This window comes from Coregonus lavaretus, assembly GCF_964263955.1.
Source record: "Coregonus lavaretus genome assembly, chromosome: 18".
NCBI lineage: Eukaryota > Metazoa > Chordata > Actinopteri > Salmoniformes > Salmonidae > Coregonus > Coregonus lavaretus.
In genome coordinates this window covers 14754059-14772621 of record NC_140005.1, presented here as the reverse complement: position 1 = coordinate 14772621, position 18563 = coordinate 14754059, and the positions used below count along the sequence as shown (strand labels likewise).

Here is an 18563-nt window from a genome sequence, read left to right as displayed (position 1 = left end):
ATCCGCAGGAACGGTACTGGGTCCCGGTGAGGGATATCCTCGATCCCTCCATGTTACGGGATTTCCACCGTCACCATCCGGCTCGCCCTGCTCCGCGTCCTCCTGGCCGTTCCAGAGGCCGGGGTCGGCGCGCTGCTGGAGCCGCGCGTCAAGGGGGGTGGGGTACTGTCACGACTTACGCAGAGGCTGCCTCCCCTCCTTGTTCGGGCTGGTATCGGCGTTCGGCGTCACCGGCTTACTAGCTACTGCCGATCCATTTATCATCACTCCATTTGTCTTGTCTTCAATCACACACACCTGGTCCTTATTCCCTCATTAGTCATGGTATAAGTGTTCCCTCTGCCTCCTTGTCTGTGTGGGTGATTGTTTATTTGTGAAGGTTTGTGAAGCTCGGTGGAGCTCGTGTATTGTGTATCGATGGGAGTATTTTTCCCGTGTGCCTTGTATTTTCCAGTGTGCCTCTTTTGTGCCCTGGAGTGTGTTTCACGCATTTCCGCGTAAACCTGTAATTTGCGGATTAAAGCCTGTTATTCTGTGATTTACCCTCCTGCGCCTGACTCCTTCATCACCACCTCATCACACAGACAAATAAATACAAATGGTGACTGCTCGACTAAAGAAATCTCGGTCGACCAACAGCCTATCGACCAAACAATCGACCAGTCGACTAAATGAGGTCAGCCCTACAGAGCTTGAAGAATTTTTAAAAGAATAATGGGCTTTGTGTGTATTTGTGTGTGTGTGTGCGTGTGTGCGTGCCTGTGTGTATATGTGAGTGACTACTGTACGATGCTAATATGCTGTCATGTATTTACCGCGAGGCCGCCACATAGGGGTTGATAAAAGCCACTTGGTCTCGCCTCCCCTCCTGTCCTCCTCTCTGCCCCCTCTCCACTCGATGACGCTCCGACAACAAGGTTAACCGTCCAACACTAAGGTTAATATTGCCTTCAACATGTTAATGAAGCAGCTAAATCACCACAGATCTCCCAGGGCGGACACACACACATATACACACAGAAACACACACACGCTTCTGGGGAACAATTATCTGGCCCGGTGGAGTGTTTTGTGTTTTTACACTAGCTGACATCCTTTATGGGCCTTCGGGTCACCTCGGTCTAAATGCACTGTAATACCACAGAAATACTCCTCTCTGGAGTACCACAACTATTGATTTATGCATAATTATCCCCAGGCTTCTTGAGGAGAGAAATATGCATAGCAGGGTTCACGTCAATGTGCCGTGTGTGTGTGGGATCGTGTGTGTGTGTGTGTGTGTGTGTGTGTCGTAGGGGCTGCCTAAGCTTGTAGAGCAAGTCTTTATGGATGTAGGATACATAAAACATTAGCATCAGCAACTGATTCACATTCCAACCTGATCAATACCATGTGGTAAGAGTCTGCTCTGGTGGAGTGCTGTGGACTTCACACACACACGCATGCACACAGCCTTACATCTTTCTTCCTCCTAATTTCATTGCAGAAAAATGTTTATTTTCTAAGATTTAGAGTTACTTAAGGAAATGTAATCTGGTGAAATTCCTTTAAACATGGATAAGAAAAAAAATCAACTTTGAATATCAATTCTCAATTATGTACAAAACACACTTTATATAATGGAGACACGGAAAGTTTCCACTGAAAGTTGGAGGGAGTAAAGAAGAGATGAAGAGCGAGAGAGAGAGAGAGAGAACGAGAGAGAGAGAGAGAGAGAGAGGGGAGGGGGGAGAAAATGAGCCATGCTCTTTCCTCTCCTCTGTCTGCCTTCCTATCCCAGAGTGCTTTGGGAGATGCCAAAATAATGTTCTATGCCATAACCATTGAGGCCCCCTACTTACTGTTTACCCCCCCACAATACACTCCCTCTCTAAGACCGACTGCGTTCATTTCCTATGGGTGGGTGTGTGTATTGAGAGAATCTAATATAATTTGAGTGAAATAAAAGCGTCTAAGCAGATGCCGTCTCCTCCGTCTGAACAGATGGTTATTCTGTCTAATGGTGTGTCTGCGTAATAGTGATGTGGATTGGGTGTCTAAATAGTGCTATAAGCCTGGGTAAAGGATGGATAAATGGCTGTCATCAACATTAAGGTCTGGCACAAGACAATCACAACATGGATAATGGCACAGACAGTCTTGGATGCTCCAAACCAATTGGTTGGGTTCGTTTGTCTGTGTGTGTGTGTGTGTGTGTGTGTGTGTGTGTGTGTGTTAGTTTGTGTGTGTGAACGGGAAGCCACTCTCCACAATTCAGGCCATGTTTTGATCAGACAATTAGTGCAGAACCGTCTAACTACAATTCATTCTTCAGAGTTTAAGCCATTGGGGGGGGGGGGGTGTTCTAAGCTGACATATGGAATTGTTTTAAGTTGGTCATAATATGGATCATTTAGCTATTTTATTTAGAATTGTAGGACCCCTTTAGGTATAAAAAAATAAATGTCGACAAAATTATTTGATCAAATATATATTTCGGTCTTTACTACTATATCCCATAGAAACGCATTGAATAACACATTCATAAATGGCAAAAAGGACAGTCAAATAATTAGTCATAAGAAACAAGGTTTTGAAGTGTCTGTCCTATATCTAGGAGATATAAGAAAGATCAGGAAATATATATATATTTGTTTTTTACACATATTTAACCCCTTCTTTTGGGTAGGCACAACTACCTTCATACTTCCTTCTTTTGGGTAGGCACAACTACCTTCATACTTCCATTCAGGGTTTTTTATCGGTACCGGTGACCTTCAGACGAGTCCCATGACAGTTGTGGGGGTCGTAGAGCAAAACAGAACACCAACGTGTTAGTGAGAGTCTCATCTTTCCATAGAGGGTTCCATTCGGAAGCTACAGACGTTTTTGTGAGAAGACCGATTATCGGGATGTCTCATGGTCTGACAAACACTGCTCTAGCTCTGTCACCTTTCACTGCAGATGCGGATGGATTTTGATCTGGAATTTTGTATTATGTTACTTAGATTGACGCACCGGTGCGACTCAAGGGGGTTAAGGCTGTTGAACAATAAATATAAACATGTTAATTCCTAAACACAAATATGGGGTGATTTTGTGACTATACAGTTTAAAACACATGCAATAATGGTGGCAAAAAATGCCACATAATTTAGATTTCTAGATTTAAATGCCTTGGAATCATTTGAAAGAAGTCGAAACTACTATTTTTCAAGACCACAGAGAATTCAAAACTTTGGAATATGCCGTACAACCGTCAACAACTTGATATCTATTAATATATTAAAACATGCTGTATTCCTGCACGTGAGAGAAACACATTCTCACATCTTAGAGACATAAACAAAACAAACAAAGAAACAAACGGAACAGAAACACACCAAACGGTGAACATGTGTGAGCATATGGATGAATATGTGTGCAGGTTGTGTGTGTCAGCCCAGACCATATGTTAGCACTGCACGGCAGCACCGTGTGTGTATGCCCATCACACAAAGCTGATCAATTAGAGCTTGTCCCAGTGATTTGTGTCTCAGTTATTAAAGGCGGTTAGTTCATCCTACTTCCATATTGGTTATAAATCTACGAGAGTGACCAGCACACACGTGTGTGTGACAGAGTGTGTGTGTATGATTCATGACCAACAGGGAACGTGCGCTACGGCACATTTTTCTCCTTGTAATTAACAGTAAATAGTTTTTACTGCCGTGTACAATGAATTTCCCCCCTGGTTACACCACTGTCGCTACTGAAATACTGAGTGAGTGAGTGAGTGAGTGAGTGAGTGAGTGAGTGAGTGCGTGCGTGGTCCTGACATAAGAGGGATGGGTTAGAGTCGTTAAGCGATTTCAGGGTGGAGAGAGAGAGAAAATATGAGAAGAAAAGGAGGGAAGAAAATATGAGAACATTCTCTCTCCATTTGTTTTTCGCTTCCCTCTCCCTTACTCTCTTCTTCGCTTCTTCACTCTCTCTCTATTTCTTTATTTTTCCTTTTCCTCTCCCTTCTCTGTTTTCTTTCCATCCCCCTCTCTCATCCAGAGGTAGTTAGTTCCCTGACAGACACATACCATTATAGTCTCTTCATATGTAAATGTCCTCCATAACTGGGACAATACATGTGGTCTGGTTTAACCAGAAGTATAACAGTATTAATGGAGTATACTGGAGTATTTCCGAGTAGTGTGGTATAAATAAATAAATAAATAATGATATGATATTTATCTCTAGTTACCAGTTGTTAGTGCTCAGCTTGTGTGTGTTACCTGTAGGTAGTGTTCGTCCGGAGGCAGGCAGGCTGGTCACACAGCCCAGTGTGGTACACAGAGTCACAGTGAAGTTGTATCTCCTGTAGGCCTCTAGTCCCTCTGCTACATACACACGCTCTGATGGACTGGCTACATACAGCACCTGGGACAAGAAACACACACACACAGAGGATCAGTGTCACGTTATAGCAGTGGTAGGCCCCCTAGACACACTTGTGGTCCTGTATGGCTCAAGTGGTAGAGCATGGTGCTTGCAACGCCAGGGTTGTGGGTTAGATTCCTGCTGGACCCACACATACGGAAATGTATGCACTCACTACTGTAAGTTGCTTCGGGAAGAATTGTCTGCTAAATGGCATTTACATGTGATGTGTCACCTTGCTTGAGACCTGTTCGCTCCCCTAGCTAATGCCTAGGCTTTAGCTCTGCAGGCTAACACAATCTTCTAGCACACACCACACACACAGACTGCGAGAACAGGGCGATATGTCCTACCTAGGGGGAAAGCTGACTAGACATATCTATATTAAAACATCATATCAGTGATACCAATCCTCCTGAAAACCACCCTGTACCTAAACACACTACTATCACCCTAATGAAGAGCTAGATAAAGGTACTGTTGAGGAGCAGCAACGCTCGTTAAACCTCCAGCCGGAGGAAGTCAGAGGTGATACGCTGACACGGGGCAATGCATGATGGGATTAGCCCTGTAGGTGGTGTGACATCATAACCTTTAGAGTCGCTATACCTGAGGAGGGACATCTATGTTTGAGCCGATGAGAACACTCCTATCTGTGCAATGATATTGCATGTGTTTTTCTACTGGAATGTAGGTGTAGTGGTGTTTAGAAGGTCTATCTATTTTTCTAAGATGATTTAGGGACAAGACATTTTCAGGAAATCTAGGAATGAGGGAGAAGCATGTGTACCTATTTATTGTGTAATGTGTGTGTGTGTATGTTACCTGTGTGATAACAGGTGGTGCGTATGGGTTGGTGCTCTGCTCTGTGACCAGGTTGACCCTGTATTCAGTGACCTGTCCTCTAGCCTCCTGACCCCGCGCTGACCTCCACGCGACCTTTAGGGACGAGGACGACACCGCCGACACCTCAGGAGGAGCCACGAACTCTGGAGCTATGGAACACACACACACACACACATAAACACGGGCACACACACACACACACACACACAAATACAGATAAGTTACTTCTAAAGCTCTTCCTTTATCATAAACACTCACACAGCCCTCTGAATGAAGCACAGTAGAGTACAGACCACCCTCACACATTTAGAAACACCTATTATCTCACACATCATCTCCCCACCTCTCCTCTTATCTCTCCTTCCTCTCTCCTATCTCTCCATTCTCTCCTTTATCTCTGAAGCCACCTACTGTTAGGTGTGTAATGCGATTCACGCATGCACGCAGGAGTGCACAAACACTCTCACACTCTCACACACACACACACACACACACACACACACAAAAACACTATCTCACACACACACACACACACACACACACACACAAACACACACAAACACACACATACTCAGGGTGTGTAATGTGATTCATGGCTATTACACAGTCAGACAGAGGGCTGTGAGTTTTGTTTGGGGGCACAGTCTAGTTCTAATGAGCCATATCATCTCTTTGGAATTATAATGCTTTAATGAGAACCCCCCCCCCCCTCCCCCTCTCCTCTCTCTTTTTCTCCCTCTCTCCCCTCTTCCACCAACTATTATGTCACAAACTACTATAACTACACACCCAGAGGCCTCCCCAGAGGAACTCTCTCTCTCTCTGTTAGTGCTCTCCTCACTCTCTCTCTACTTTTTTCCGTCACGGTTTGTGTTTGTGTGTGTGTGTGTGTGTGTGTGTGTGTGTGTGTGTGTAACTGACCCCCCTCCTGTGTCCGAGCTGTAGTCCAGTCTGATATCACACTGCCGGCCATGTTGACAGTCAGAACTCGCAGCTGATAGGTGGAGAAGGCCTGCAGGTCTGTTACCATGGCACCGCTCTGGGGAGGGGGCAGAGCGCTCTCATTGGCTGAGCCAGACGGGAGGCGGGGGTCCAGCCAACCACTGCTCACAAACACCCTACGCTCTGGGGCGGGGCTTGTGTTGTTCTGCGATTCCATTGGCCCTCGTATGAAGAGCTCGTACCTTATAATAACACCTATGAAGGCAGAAACAAAAGAGACATTGCTATTACTTTCAATGCCATATTATTCAGTTATTGATGGGTTAGCTTGTGACTAGTTCCTATCAGGCCTTGTTCCTTACATAAATATTGTATATTCTTATACCAGGTGGGTCACAAGGAAATTATAAAGTACATTATATTGATCAAAGTTTAAAACAAGTTAGAGAACCACTATGTAGGACACAGTGGATATATATATTCTTTAATGTAAATAATCACTGTTTTCTATTTCGGTTTCGATTATAATTTTTGATATTAAATGCACTATACATTATGTGTGATGAATACCGTAACAACACAGAATAAAACAATTTATAAAAGTCCCATAGTGGTAGTGACTGCCCATCACTGATTATCACTTATTAACCATAATTGATTCTCATTACCTTACTTTAATAAAATATTTCAGTTGTTGCGTATATTACATTTGTTTTATTTGATGACTATTATTTCATTCCAAGTCATCATCTCATCTCTATAGAGCTGCTGCCAAAATCACTATTTTAGTAGTTCTTCAAAGTAAATAAGGCATACTTTTATGCCTGCTGAATACCAACTATCAATCACTTAGATTGTATTTTCAGGTAGAGATCCCTCTCGAAGCAACTGCTTTCTATTCCTCTTGATGGCGCATTCTTCTGTCTCTTCTCTCTCTCTCTCTCCCCACACTAACCCAACGTAGCAGGCATAAAAGAAACACAGACCGGACAAGTAGGCTTGTAATGGATTATGGTCATTGTAGTTAATTACCACGTTTTCTGTGCTAACCTATGTAGAATATTGGCCTGTTGGAAACTACAACTCCCTACTACATCGCACAGTTCGGGCTTGATCTGATTTAGCTCTAGATAAACTGCGCAATGTGCATAAACACAGAAATTAACAAAATGGAATTCAAATAATTGAACCAATGTAGGTAAATGTTGATTAACACCCTAAGGTCAATGTCCACCCCCCCCCCCCCCCCCCCCGCGGAAATCTAATTAGCATAACACATATCTCTATCTCAATCCACCGCATCCGCCTACGTAACACTTTTGCATCTGCGGTTAAAGATGACAGAGCTAGAGCTGTGTTTGTCAGACCATGAGACATCCCGAAAATCTGTCTTCTCACAAAATTGTCTGTAGCGTCCGAACGGTTTGGCCTACAAACTACTGTAAAGGTGAGACTCTCACGAACATGTACATGTCGGTTGTTTTGCTCTAGGACGCCCACATGCGTCACAAGACTTGTCTGAAAATTCCAAATCAAATAGCAAAATTATCCTTGGTATGACCTTAAAACAATTCCATATAGCTTAGTAGTACCCCCCCCTTAGACAGGGCATAGGCTCTTATGGGTTAACAACTGAAAAAGAACCACTATTTTGGTTAATCGCTCAGCACTAGTAGGACACAAGGAGATTCAATACTGTATGCATCACTACAGTACCATACAAGCTACTAATCAACCACAGGTCTTCAGCCAATACTAAAACAGTGTGAATGAATGCCGGCACAGTGCATTCTCATATCCCATTCTAATACTCTATAGCAGAGAGACTCTTCATCCACATGAGAATCAAAGCTCATCATCATATCCACATTGCTCATTAGTGTTACCAAGGCAGTGAATGAATACAGAAGGTTGAGCCGAGGACAGGCAGGCATCACAACACAATAGAAACAAACACTTCTATTCTCCCTCTATTCTCTCTCTTCTTCAATGTTCACTATCACACTACCACTTCAAAGAGTCTGTTCCCCCATGTCTTGTTTCAATACAGCCAGTCGAACATGGCGGTTATAGTTATAGGCATGGTTGAATAACGACTCAAAACAGAATATGAGAAATGACATGAACTGTAATGTCTGGCAGAAGTACATGTGTTTTAATGTGCCTCGGGGAGCGATATAATGTAATGCAGTAAATTAAACCATGACTGAGAAAGCATTAGAGTGTGGTGGAGGTTAAACAGGCTTAATATGGTACAGAAAGTGACTATACAATGCTCTGGATCTAGTGGCACACTGTAGGGACACAGTGTTAAGGTGAGTAGAACATGTGTTCTCTTTTCTACATTTTCTTCCATTTTATCCCTGTTGTCTGTGAACACAGATCAAGAGACAATTCGGGTCGTACCATTGGGACGAACAGGGGGGTCCCAGGCTGCGTGTATTTGGTGCGGTCCGGTGGCGTTGACCCTGGGTGGGGGCTGTCCCTGTGGAGGGCTGGGTGAAGTGAGGAGGGGCAGGGGAGGGGTGGAGGTGCACCCCCCAGTAGAGCAGGCCTGCAGGGTGAGGTTGTAGTGGGTGTAGGGGGAGAGGCCAGCGGCTGCAGCCTGGGTCTCTAGACCTGTATAGTGGACACGCTCCCTACCAGTACCAGCCTCCACTGAGGTTAGCACAAACCTACAGGAACACACAGAGAGAGGGTTCAGTTTAGTTTATTAGTCAATATGACTTGACCATGATAACTGACCAGCCAATGTTACTCCTAGGCACCTTAATTGGGGAGAACGGGCTCGTGGTAATGACTGGAGTGGAATTGGTGGAATGGTATCAAATACATCAAACACATGGTTTCCAGGTGTTTGATGCCATTCCATTCGCTCTGTTCCGGCCATTATTATTAGCCGTCCTCCCCTCAGCAGCCTCCACTGGTCCATACCTCTCTTGTGGACCTGATGTGTTCTGTGGTCGGGTCCAGTTGAGGTTGGCTATGGTCGGTCCTGGTCGGCCCACCAGGGTCAGAAGGATATGGTCAGGGTCCGGTATGGCGGCCAGGGTCTGGTAACTGACCGGAACACTCACCGTCTGACCGTTAACGTTAGCTGTTACTAGCCGGTAAGAATAATCCATGAACGGAGACAAACCACTGTCCACATAAGTTACAGGGCCTAGGAGAGAGAAGAGATTTAACTGTGTGTGTGTGTGTGTGTCACGGAAAACAGTACAAGGGTATGCTGATGACTTTCAGATCACCTCCAGAGAGGATCATGTTATCAAAGAAATGCTTTATCGCACAGATGACTTTTTGAAATGGTCTGGGCTGGAAGTGAAAGACACTAAATATGCAGTGTTCTATGAAAGACGCAGCGGAGGTAACCTCTGGTACGAGTCTAAAACTGATAAGCCCCCAGCATTTACACTAATGAATAAACCAATCAGAGTCTACTCTCGTGACGAAACATATACAGTGAAGGAAAAAAGTATTTGATCCCCTGCTGATTTTGTATGTTTGCCCACTGACAAAGACATGATCAGTCTATAATTTTAAGAGTACGTTTAATTGAACAGTGAGAGACAGAATAACAACAAAAAATTCCAGAAAAACACATGTCAAAAATGTTATAAATTGATTTGCATTTTAATGAGGGAAATAAGTATTTGACCCCCTCTCAATCAGAAAGATTTCTGGCTCCCAGGTGTCTTTTATACATGTAACGAGCTGAGATTAGGAGCACACTCTTAAAGGGAGTGCTCCTAATCTCAGTTTGTTACCTGTATAAAAGACACCTGTCCACAGAAGCAATCAATCAATCCGATTCCAAACTCTCCACCATGGCCAAGACCAAAGAGCTCTCCAAGGATATCGGGGACAAGATTGTAGACCTACACAAGGCTGGAATGGGCTACAAGACCATCGCCAAGCAGCTTGGTGAGAAGGTGACAACAGTTGGTGCGATTATTCGCAAATGGAAGAAACACAAAAGAACTGTCAATCTCCCTCTGCCTGGGGATCCATGCAAGATCTCACCTCGTGGAGTTGCAATGAGAACGGTGAGGAATCAGCCCAGAACTACACAGGAGGATCTTGTCAATGATCTCAAGGCTGCTGGGACCATAGTCACCAAGAAAACAATTGGTAACACACTAGGCCGTGAAGGACTGAAATCCTGCAGTGCCTGCAAGGTCCCCCTGCTCAAGAAAGCACATATACAGGCCCGTCTGAAGTTTGCCAATGAACATCTGAATGATTCAGAGGAGAACTGGGTGAAAGTGTTGTGGTCAGATGAGACCAAAATCGAGCTCTTTGGCATCAACTCAACTCGCCATGTTTGGAGGAGGAGGAATGCTGCCTATGACCCCAAGAACACCATCCCCACCGTCAAACATGGAGGTGGAAACATTATGCTTTGGGGGTGTTTTTCTGCTAAGGGGACAGGACAACTTCACCGCATCAAAGGGACGATGGTCGGGGCCATGTACCGTCAAATCTTGGGTGAGAACCTCCTTCCCTCAGCCAGGGCATTGAAAATGGGTCGTGGATGGGTATTCCAGCATGACAATGACCCAAAACACACGGCCAAGGCAACAAAGGAGTGGCTCAAGAAGAAGCACATTAAGGTCCTGGAGTGGCCTAGCCAGTCTCCAGACCTTAATCCCATAGAAAATCTGTGGAGGGAGCTGAAGGTTTGAGTTGCGAAACGTCAGCCTCGAAACCTTCATGACTTGGAGAAGATCTGCAAAGAGGAGTGGGACAAAATCCCTCCTGAGATGTGTGCAAACCTGGTGGCCAACTACAAGAAACGTCTGACCTCTGTGATTGCCAACAAGGGTTTTGCCACCAAGTACTAAGTCATGTTTTGCAGAGGGGTCAAATACTTATTTCCCTCATTAAAATGCAAATCAATTTATAACATTTTTGACATGCGTTTTTCTGGATTTTTTTGTTGTTATTCTGTCTCTCACTGTTCAAATAAACCTACCATTAAAATTATAGACTGATCATGTCTTTGTCAGTGGGCAAACGTACAAAATCAGCAGGGGATCAAATACTTTTTTCCCTCACTGTAGTTATCTTGGACATAAGTTTAACGTTGCTGGCGAGTGGGGGGAACAAGTTGAGGAGCTCGTCCATGAGTATTCAACCAGACTTGATATGATTTACATTTCCCCTCTGCCTGTGGTCATGAAGCTAGAAGCTGTGTGAGAGGTGGCCCTAGCAAAGATTCAACATGCTTGCAAATGTCCATCTCCCACAGAAGGTTCTGAGGTAAATGAATAACAAAACTGTTCAAGTTGTGAGAAAGTGGCTATGCTTAAACACACACACCACACGTGATGTTGTCTTCCTGAGCCAAAGAGAGGGGGGTTTAGTTGTCCCGAATATTGAGGGGATTTACACTGCTACCAGATTGACTCACCTGTTGAACATGTTCAACAGTGACGATGGGACAGTTAAGGAGTTAGCCAGAGCATCCCTCCTTCTGGACCTACGGAGGCGGAAGGTTCCACTGGCCAGGGACACTGAGGATAACTTCCCGGGCATCAAGAGGAAGGCCAATGGAAAATTGTTGTATCAGACAGATGCAACTACTGCAACACTGGACTGGCCTGAGGCTGCAGGGGAGGCTCACTGCTCTGGACTGTGCTGTCCACTCTGTCTCCCATTTCATGTACCAGAATGCTGCCATTGGCGAGGACATTCTCATCTTTACTGTTAAGGCGAGGCTGCAAGTTCTACCAACAAAATATAATCTAGCACTCTGGTACCCTGCAAACCATGACCCATTCTACATGAGTCAAATGTAATGGAGTCCATAGCCCATATTGTGAATCGCTGCTATTCATACAAGGATTCGTACATTGCTAGACATGACCGCCTTGTTGACCTGATACCCAGCGAGGTGAAACAAGTGGTCTCACCAACAGCACACATGCATAAACATTTTTGTGTAAGGGGAAGCTGGTTTGATGTTGATGATGTGTTTTCCTGTGTGCCAAATACGGCAGATATTGTTGTTGTGGTCGAGACCAGGGGGAGGTGCTCATTTTGGGAGTGGGCTGCTCATTTGACGGCTACATGCTTAAGTACCAGCCCCTAGTGGCACGCTTGGACAGCCTCGGGTGGAGGTGCAAGCTGGTGGCGCTGATATTTGGCAGTCTCGGCCACGTACACAGGCTTGCAGTGCATTGCCTCCAGATTGCGGGCCTGACAAAAAGTAGGGCAAAGCAATTGGCTAGGTACTGCTCTGTTTCAGCTGTCGTGGGCAGCCTAGCTGTTTGGAGAAGGAGGTGCTTTCTGTACCCTTGAGTGCCATGTATACAGGGACCTTTGAAATGTTTGGATCCTTTTTTTGTACATTTGATTGGTGGGATTCAAATAAAGTACTTAAAATGTCTGTGTGTGTGTGTGTGTGTGTTTGCGTACGTGCCTGCATGTGAATGTGCATGTGTGTGTGTACTTACTGAATGGGTAGTGTCTCTGTGTAGTGTGTATCTCCAGGCCGTCCCGGAGCAGTGTGTAGTTGAGAGTGTGTGTGTTGGGCGAGTCAGGGGGCCTCCAGGTCAGGCTGATGGAGGTAGAGGTCAGAACAGACCCTACTGGACTGGGCTGCTGGATAGGAGCTGGGGGGAGAGGAAGAGAGGCGGGGTAGGGGAGAGAGGAAGAGAGAGGCGGGGTAGGGGAGAGAGGAAGAGAGAGGCGGTGTAGGGGAGAGAAGAAGAGAGAGGCGGGGTATGGGAGAGAGGAAGAGAGGCGGGGTAGGGGAGAGAGGAAGAGAGGCGGGGTAGGGGAGAGAGGAAGAGAGAGAGAAAAAGAGGGATGTGGGAAATGGGAAAGGGGACAAGAGAAAGAGGAGGAAGATACAATAACATTATTAACCGCTGTGCTGGTCTTATGCAACACAATAAACACTACAGGCCAAATAACAGGCCTGCGAGGGGTATTTTCCATTTCATTCATGGCGAGCGTCTTAACATACTGAGGAGAGCCAGTGTCCCTCTGAGTTTAATACTGTGTGTTTGTGTGTGTGTGTGTGTGTGTGTGTGTGTGTGTGTGTGTGTGTGTGTGTGTGTGTGTGTGTGTGTGTGTGTGTGATCCATGTAGAGTTAGTGTCCTTGTGTGTCTAACTCAAAACAGTCCCAGGCAGGGAAAGCACAGGAGGAGGGAATTACCCCCCACTAACACACACACTATATGCATACACACGGACACACACAACCCATAGACATAGAGATGGAGATAGAGTACACACAAATACACACAAAACACACGCACATACATACACACAATAAATCTAACATTATTTCTAACCTATAAGACATAAAAGCATTGTCTTAAACCTTCCATTATAAAAAACAACAACTATAGATTAATCAATGACTGTGCCTCTGTGGCAAGTCATCCAGTACCTTTACTGCAGCCCAGGTGGTTGTCTGGGTCCAGGTGACTGGCTCCAGAGATACAGCGGTCACACCTGTCCCCCGTCACCAAGGCCTTACACTGGCATCTCCCTGTCTCTGGGTGGCATGACCCATTCACCCCTCCTATGGAGTTACACCCACATGCCTGGCACCTGGAAGAGGACGATACAGAGAGCATTGGTTTCACCTCACAAACTCATAACAGAAATGGATTTCAAACCAGTCAGAATTACATACAATACACATACAAACATATGTCAATTACTTTTACAAAACCTTCCATCTAACGTGCGTGTGTGGGTGTGTGTGTGTGGGTGTGTGCCCAGTCCAAGCTCTTCTCTGTCTCAATGGTGGAACCAGCTTCCCCCTGAAGCTAGGACAGCAGAGTCCCTGACCATCTTCCGAAAACATCTGAAACCCTACTTCTTCAAATAGTATTTTAAATAACCCACCCCCCACAAAATAAATAAATAAAATGTGAACTAACACTAGCACTTGTGCAGGCCAGTCAAGTTCTTCCACACCGATCTCGACCAACCATTTCTGTATGGAGCTCTCTTTGTGCACAGGGGCGTTGTCATGCTGAAAGGGCCTTCCAAAACTGTTGCCACAAAGTTGGAAGCACAGAATCATCAAGAATGTCATTGTCCGAGGAAAGCCCAAACAATTGTCAAAGACTTCAGTCACCCAAGTCATAGACTGTTCTCTCAGCTACCGCACGGCAAGCGGTACCGGAGCGCCAAGTCTAGGACAAAAAGGCTCCTTAACAGCTTCTACCCCCAAGCCATAAGATTGCTGAACAATTAATCAAATGGCCACCCGGACTATTTGCATTGACCCCTCCCCCCTCCATTTGTTTTTACACTGCTGCTACCCGTTGTCTATTATCTATGCATAGTCACTTTACCCCTACCTACATGTACAAATGACCTCGACTAACCTGTACCCCCGCACATTGACTCGGTACCGGTACCCCCTGCACATAGCCTCGTCACTGTTATTTTACTTTTTTATTCTTTTTTACTTTAGTTTATTTGATTAATATTTTCTTAACTCTTTCTTGAACTGCATTGTTGGTTAAGGGCTTGTAAGTAAGCATTTCACGGTAAGTTCTACACCTGTTGTATTCGGCCCATGTGACAAATAAAGTTAGATTTTTGTATGCTGTAGCGTTAAGATTTCCCTTCACTGGAACTAAGGGACCTAGCCTGTACCATGAAAAATAGCCCCAGATCATTATTAATCCTCCACCAAACTTTACAGTTGGCACTATGCATTCGGGCAGGTAGCGTTCTCCTGGCATCCGCCAAACCCAGATTCGTCCGTCGGACTGCCAGATGGTGAAGCGTGATTCATCACTCCAGAGAACGCGTTTCCACTGCTCCAGAGTCCAATGGCGGTGAGCTTTACACCACTCCAGCCGACGCTTAGCATTGCGCATGGTGATCTTAGGCTTGTGTGCGGCTACCACGCTTCAGCACTCGTCAGTCCCCTTCTGTGAGCTTGTGTGGCCTACCACTTCATGGCTGAGCCGTTGTTGCTCCTTGACGTTTCCATTTCACAATAACAGCACTTAAAGTTGACAGGGGTAGCTCTAGCAGGGCAGAAATTTGACAAACTATGACGGTGCCACGTTGAAAGTCACTGAGCTCTTCAGTAAGGCCATTCTACTGCCAATGTTTGTCTTTGGAGATTGCGTGGCTGTGTGCTTGATTCTATAAACCTGTCAGCAACGGGAGTGACTGAAATAGCCAAATCCACTCATTTGAAGGGGAGTCCACATATTTTTGTATATATAGTGTATCTTAAGATGAATGCACTAACTGTAAGTCGTTCTGGATGAGAGCGTCTGCTAAATGACTCAAAAGTAAATGTGAGTGTGTGTGTGCTGGAGAGAGGTGGTATTGGGTCTTCACCTTAACACCCCTCTTCCCTTCCTTCACGCTCCCCTATTCACAGAGCAGTGACAGTATGGGGAGGGGTCCCATGGGTGTCTAGGCGACGTGTGTGGGGGGGGTTCAGGGGATTGGGTCACACCGGTGGTGTAACCCTACTGAGACCCGGCACTGGGTGATCACAAGGCCAAACGCCTGACACCCTTAAACACACACACACCCTCAATTACACGCACACACACTCTGACACCCTCCCTCTCGCGGCGTGAAAAGCCACAGCCCCTTAACGAGCAGCAAATTTGTCCTGTCAACTGCAGGGAGCTTTGGGGGTTCCACCACCCCACACACAACACACACACCACTCTCCCACTCGCCTCCGCGACTCGACCTTCACTCCTCTCCCAAGGAGAGAGAAAACACCCAACATCACACCAACTCTCCTTTTTTTTTCATCAGTCTTAAATGAATCCCATGTTTGTGAGATTGTGTGTGTCAATATTCTAACCTCCTGCTATGATTAGATTAGCGAGTTTAATAGTCACATGTACAGGGTTGCAGATGTAATTACATGGTACAGTGAAACTCTTAAGCTCCGAGCTCCAACAATACAATACAATATAATGAAATAGATAATCCAAATATAAATAATAATATATACATATTTAACAACTGTGGCAATGATGTCCATTGGGGTGGGGGCAGTGTAAAAAGTATGTTGAGGTGTGGGGGGTAAATGTCCATAGGGGGAGTAGGAAGCAGTGGAGGCTGCTGAGGGGAGGACGGCTCATAATAACGGCTGGAACGGAGCAAATGGAATGGCATTATACCATGTGTTTGATGTATTTGATACTATTCCACTCATTCCGCTTCAGTCCGTCCTCCCCAATTAAGGTGACACCAACCTCCTGTGGCCTGGGGATTGAAGCGGGGGGAACAGGGCATGGCTCTGGTCCCTAATGATCTTCTTGGCCTTCCTGCGACACCTGGTGTTGTAAGTGTGCTGGAAGCAGGCAGTGTGCACTCAATGGTGTGTTCGACTGAGCGCACCATCCTCTGTAGCATCTTGCGGTCTGCGGCGGTGGAGTTGCCATACAAGGCTGTGATGCAGCCCGAAAGTATGCGCTCAATGGTGCTCCTGTAGAACACTGTGAGGGCCCTTTGGGACAGTCCGAATTTCTACAGCATCCTGAGGTTGAAGAGTCGCTGAAGTGCCTTCCTCACCACGGTGTCAATGTGGATTGAACTTCAGCTTCTCTGAGATGTACTTGAAGTTTTTGACCATCTCCACGGCGGCCCCATTGATGAGGATGGGGACGTGCCCAGCCTGGTTCCTCCTGAAGTCCACAATCAGCTCCTTTGTTTTGCTGACGTTGAGGGAGAGGTTGTTTACCTGGCACCACGCCGTCAGAGTGAGTGCCTACCTCTTCCCTGTAGGCTGTCTCATCGTTGTTGGTAATCAGGCCCACTACTGTCGTGTCGGCAGCAAACTTAATGATGGAGTTGGAACTGTGTGAGGCCATGCAGTCGTGGGTATACACTCTTAGAAAAAAGGGTTCCAAAAGGGATCTTCGGCTGTCCCCATAGGAAAACTCTTTTTGGTTGCAGGTAGAACCCTTTTGGTTCCAGATAGAACCCTTTTTGGTTCTAGGTAGAACCATTTGGGTTCCATGTAGAACCCTCTGTAGAAAGGATTCTACATAGAAACCAAAAGGGTTCTATCTGGAACCAAAAGGGTTCTACATGCAACCAAAAAGGGTTCTTCAAAGGGTTCTCCTATGGGGACAGCCAAATAACCCTTTAAGCTTCTAGATAAGGTTTCTAAGAGTGTACAGGGAGTACAAGAGGGGACTGAGGATGCACCCTTGTAGGCCCCGTGTTGAGAATCACTGTCGAGGAGGTAACGTTGCCTACCTTCACCACCTGCGGGCGGCAGGTCAGGAAGTCCAGGACCCAATTGCATAGGGAGGAGTTCATTCCCAGGACCGTGAGCTTAGAGGGCACTATGGTATTGAAGGCCGAGCTATAGTCGATGAACAGCATCCTCACGTATATAATCCTTTTGTACAGGTGGGTGAGGGCAGTGTGCAGTACAATGGCGATTGTGTCATCTGTGGATCTGTCAGGGTGGTAGGCGAATTGGAGAGGGTTGAGTGTGCCAGAGAGGGAGGAGGTGATATGGTCTTTGACTAGCCTCTCGAAGCACTTCATGATGATGGAGGTGAGTGCTACGGGACAGTAGTCATTCAGTTCAGTTACTTTCCCTTTCTTGGGCACAGGGATGATAGTGGACACCTAGAAGCAGGTGGGGATAGCAGCCTGAGCTAGAAAGAGATGGAAAATGTCCGAAAACACAACAGCCAGCTGGTCTGCACATACTCTGAGGGCACGGCTAGGGATGCCGTCTGGGCCGGCAGCCTTGCGAGGGTTAACACGTTTGAATGACTTACATACGTCCTTCGTGGAGACTGTAGGTTGTCCTCAGGGGCTCTCCTCGGCAGCTCAGAGTCATCGTTGTGCTCAAAGTGTGAGTGCAGGTCTTGTTGTAATAAACGTAATACATCTAATACAAGTATCTGTTATAACCGTATTTGTATATTTTTTGTATTTCCTAGAATAGGGGTCAGTGACCTCTCTCTCTCTCTCTCACACGCACACACAGATACGCACACACACACAAACAGACGCACACACACAGACACACCGGATAAAGACTCAACAGACACTATGAGTCAAAATAAGAAACCGACAAATCTGAATTTACTCTGAAGCTCGGGTAAACTACACCGCTCTGTGTGGTAAACATCTTAATGATATTGTGTGTGTTTGTTTGTATGTGTGTTTGTGTGTGGACATATCAGGGCTATAATAACTGTGTATAATAATCCACTCTGTGAACAAGGATTTGGGCAGACCTGATATTCTGTCATTTAGTCTGCCAGGAAATATCCCATAACCATATTGAGGCCCTATAATCAACCTCGATTAGATCAACCTGTATCGAACGTCGAGCACAGGGAGAAAACAAAATAAGATGCATGGGCTTAATATTAATATAAATACATCTTTATTGTGTTCA

General features: G+C 45.7%; 1 protein-coding gene across 1 annotated transcript in view; it reads right to left on the bottom strand.

The window, feature by feature from the left end:
• Positions 1-18563, bottom strand: part of ush2a (Usher syndrome 2A (autosomal recessive, mild)) — a gene marked incomplete at both ends in the record, with an annotated part of 418741 nt that overhangs the window by 230055 nt on the left and 170123 nt on the right. The window contains 7 exon segments of the mRNA XM_084181556.1: positions 4245-4389; positions 5215-5384; positions 6157-6432; positions 8584-8852; positions 9112-9318; positions 12638-12794; positions 13581-13744. Of these exon segments, the coding sequence (XP_084037682.1) occupies positions 4245-4389; positions 5215-5384; positions 6157-6432; positions 8584-8852; positions 9112-9318; positions 12638-12794; positions 13581-13744 (1388 nt within the window).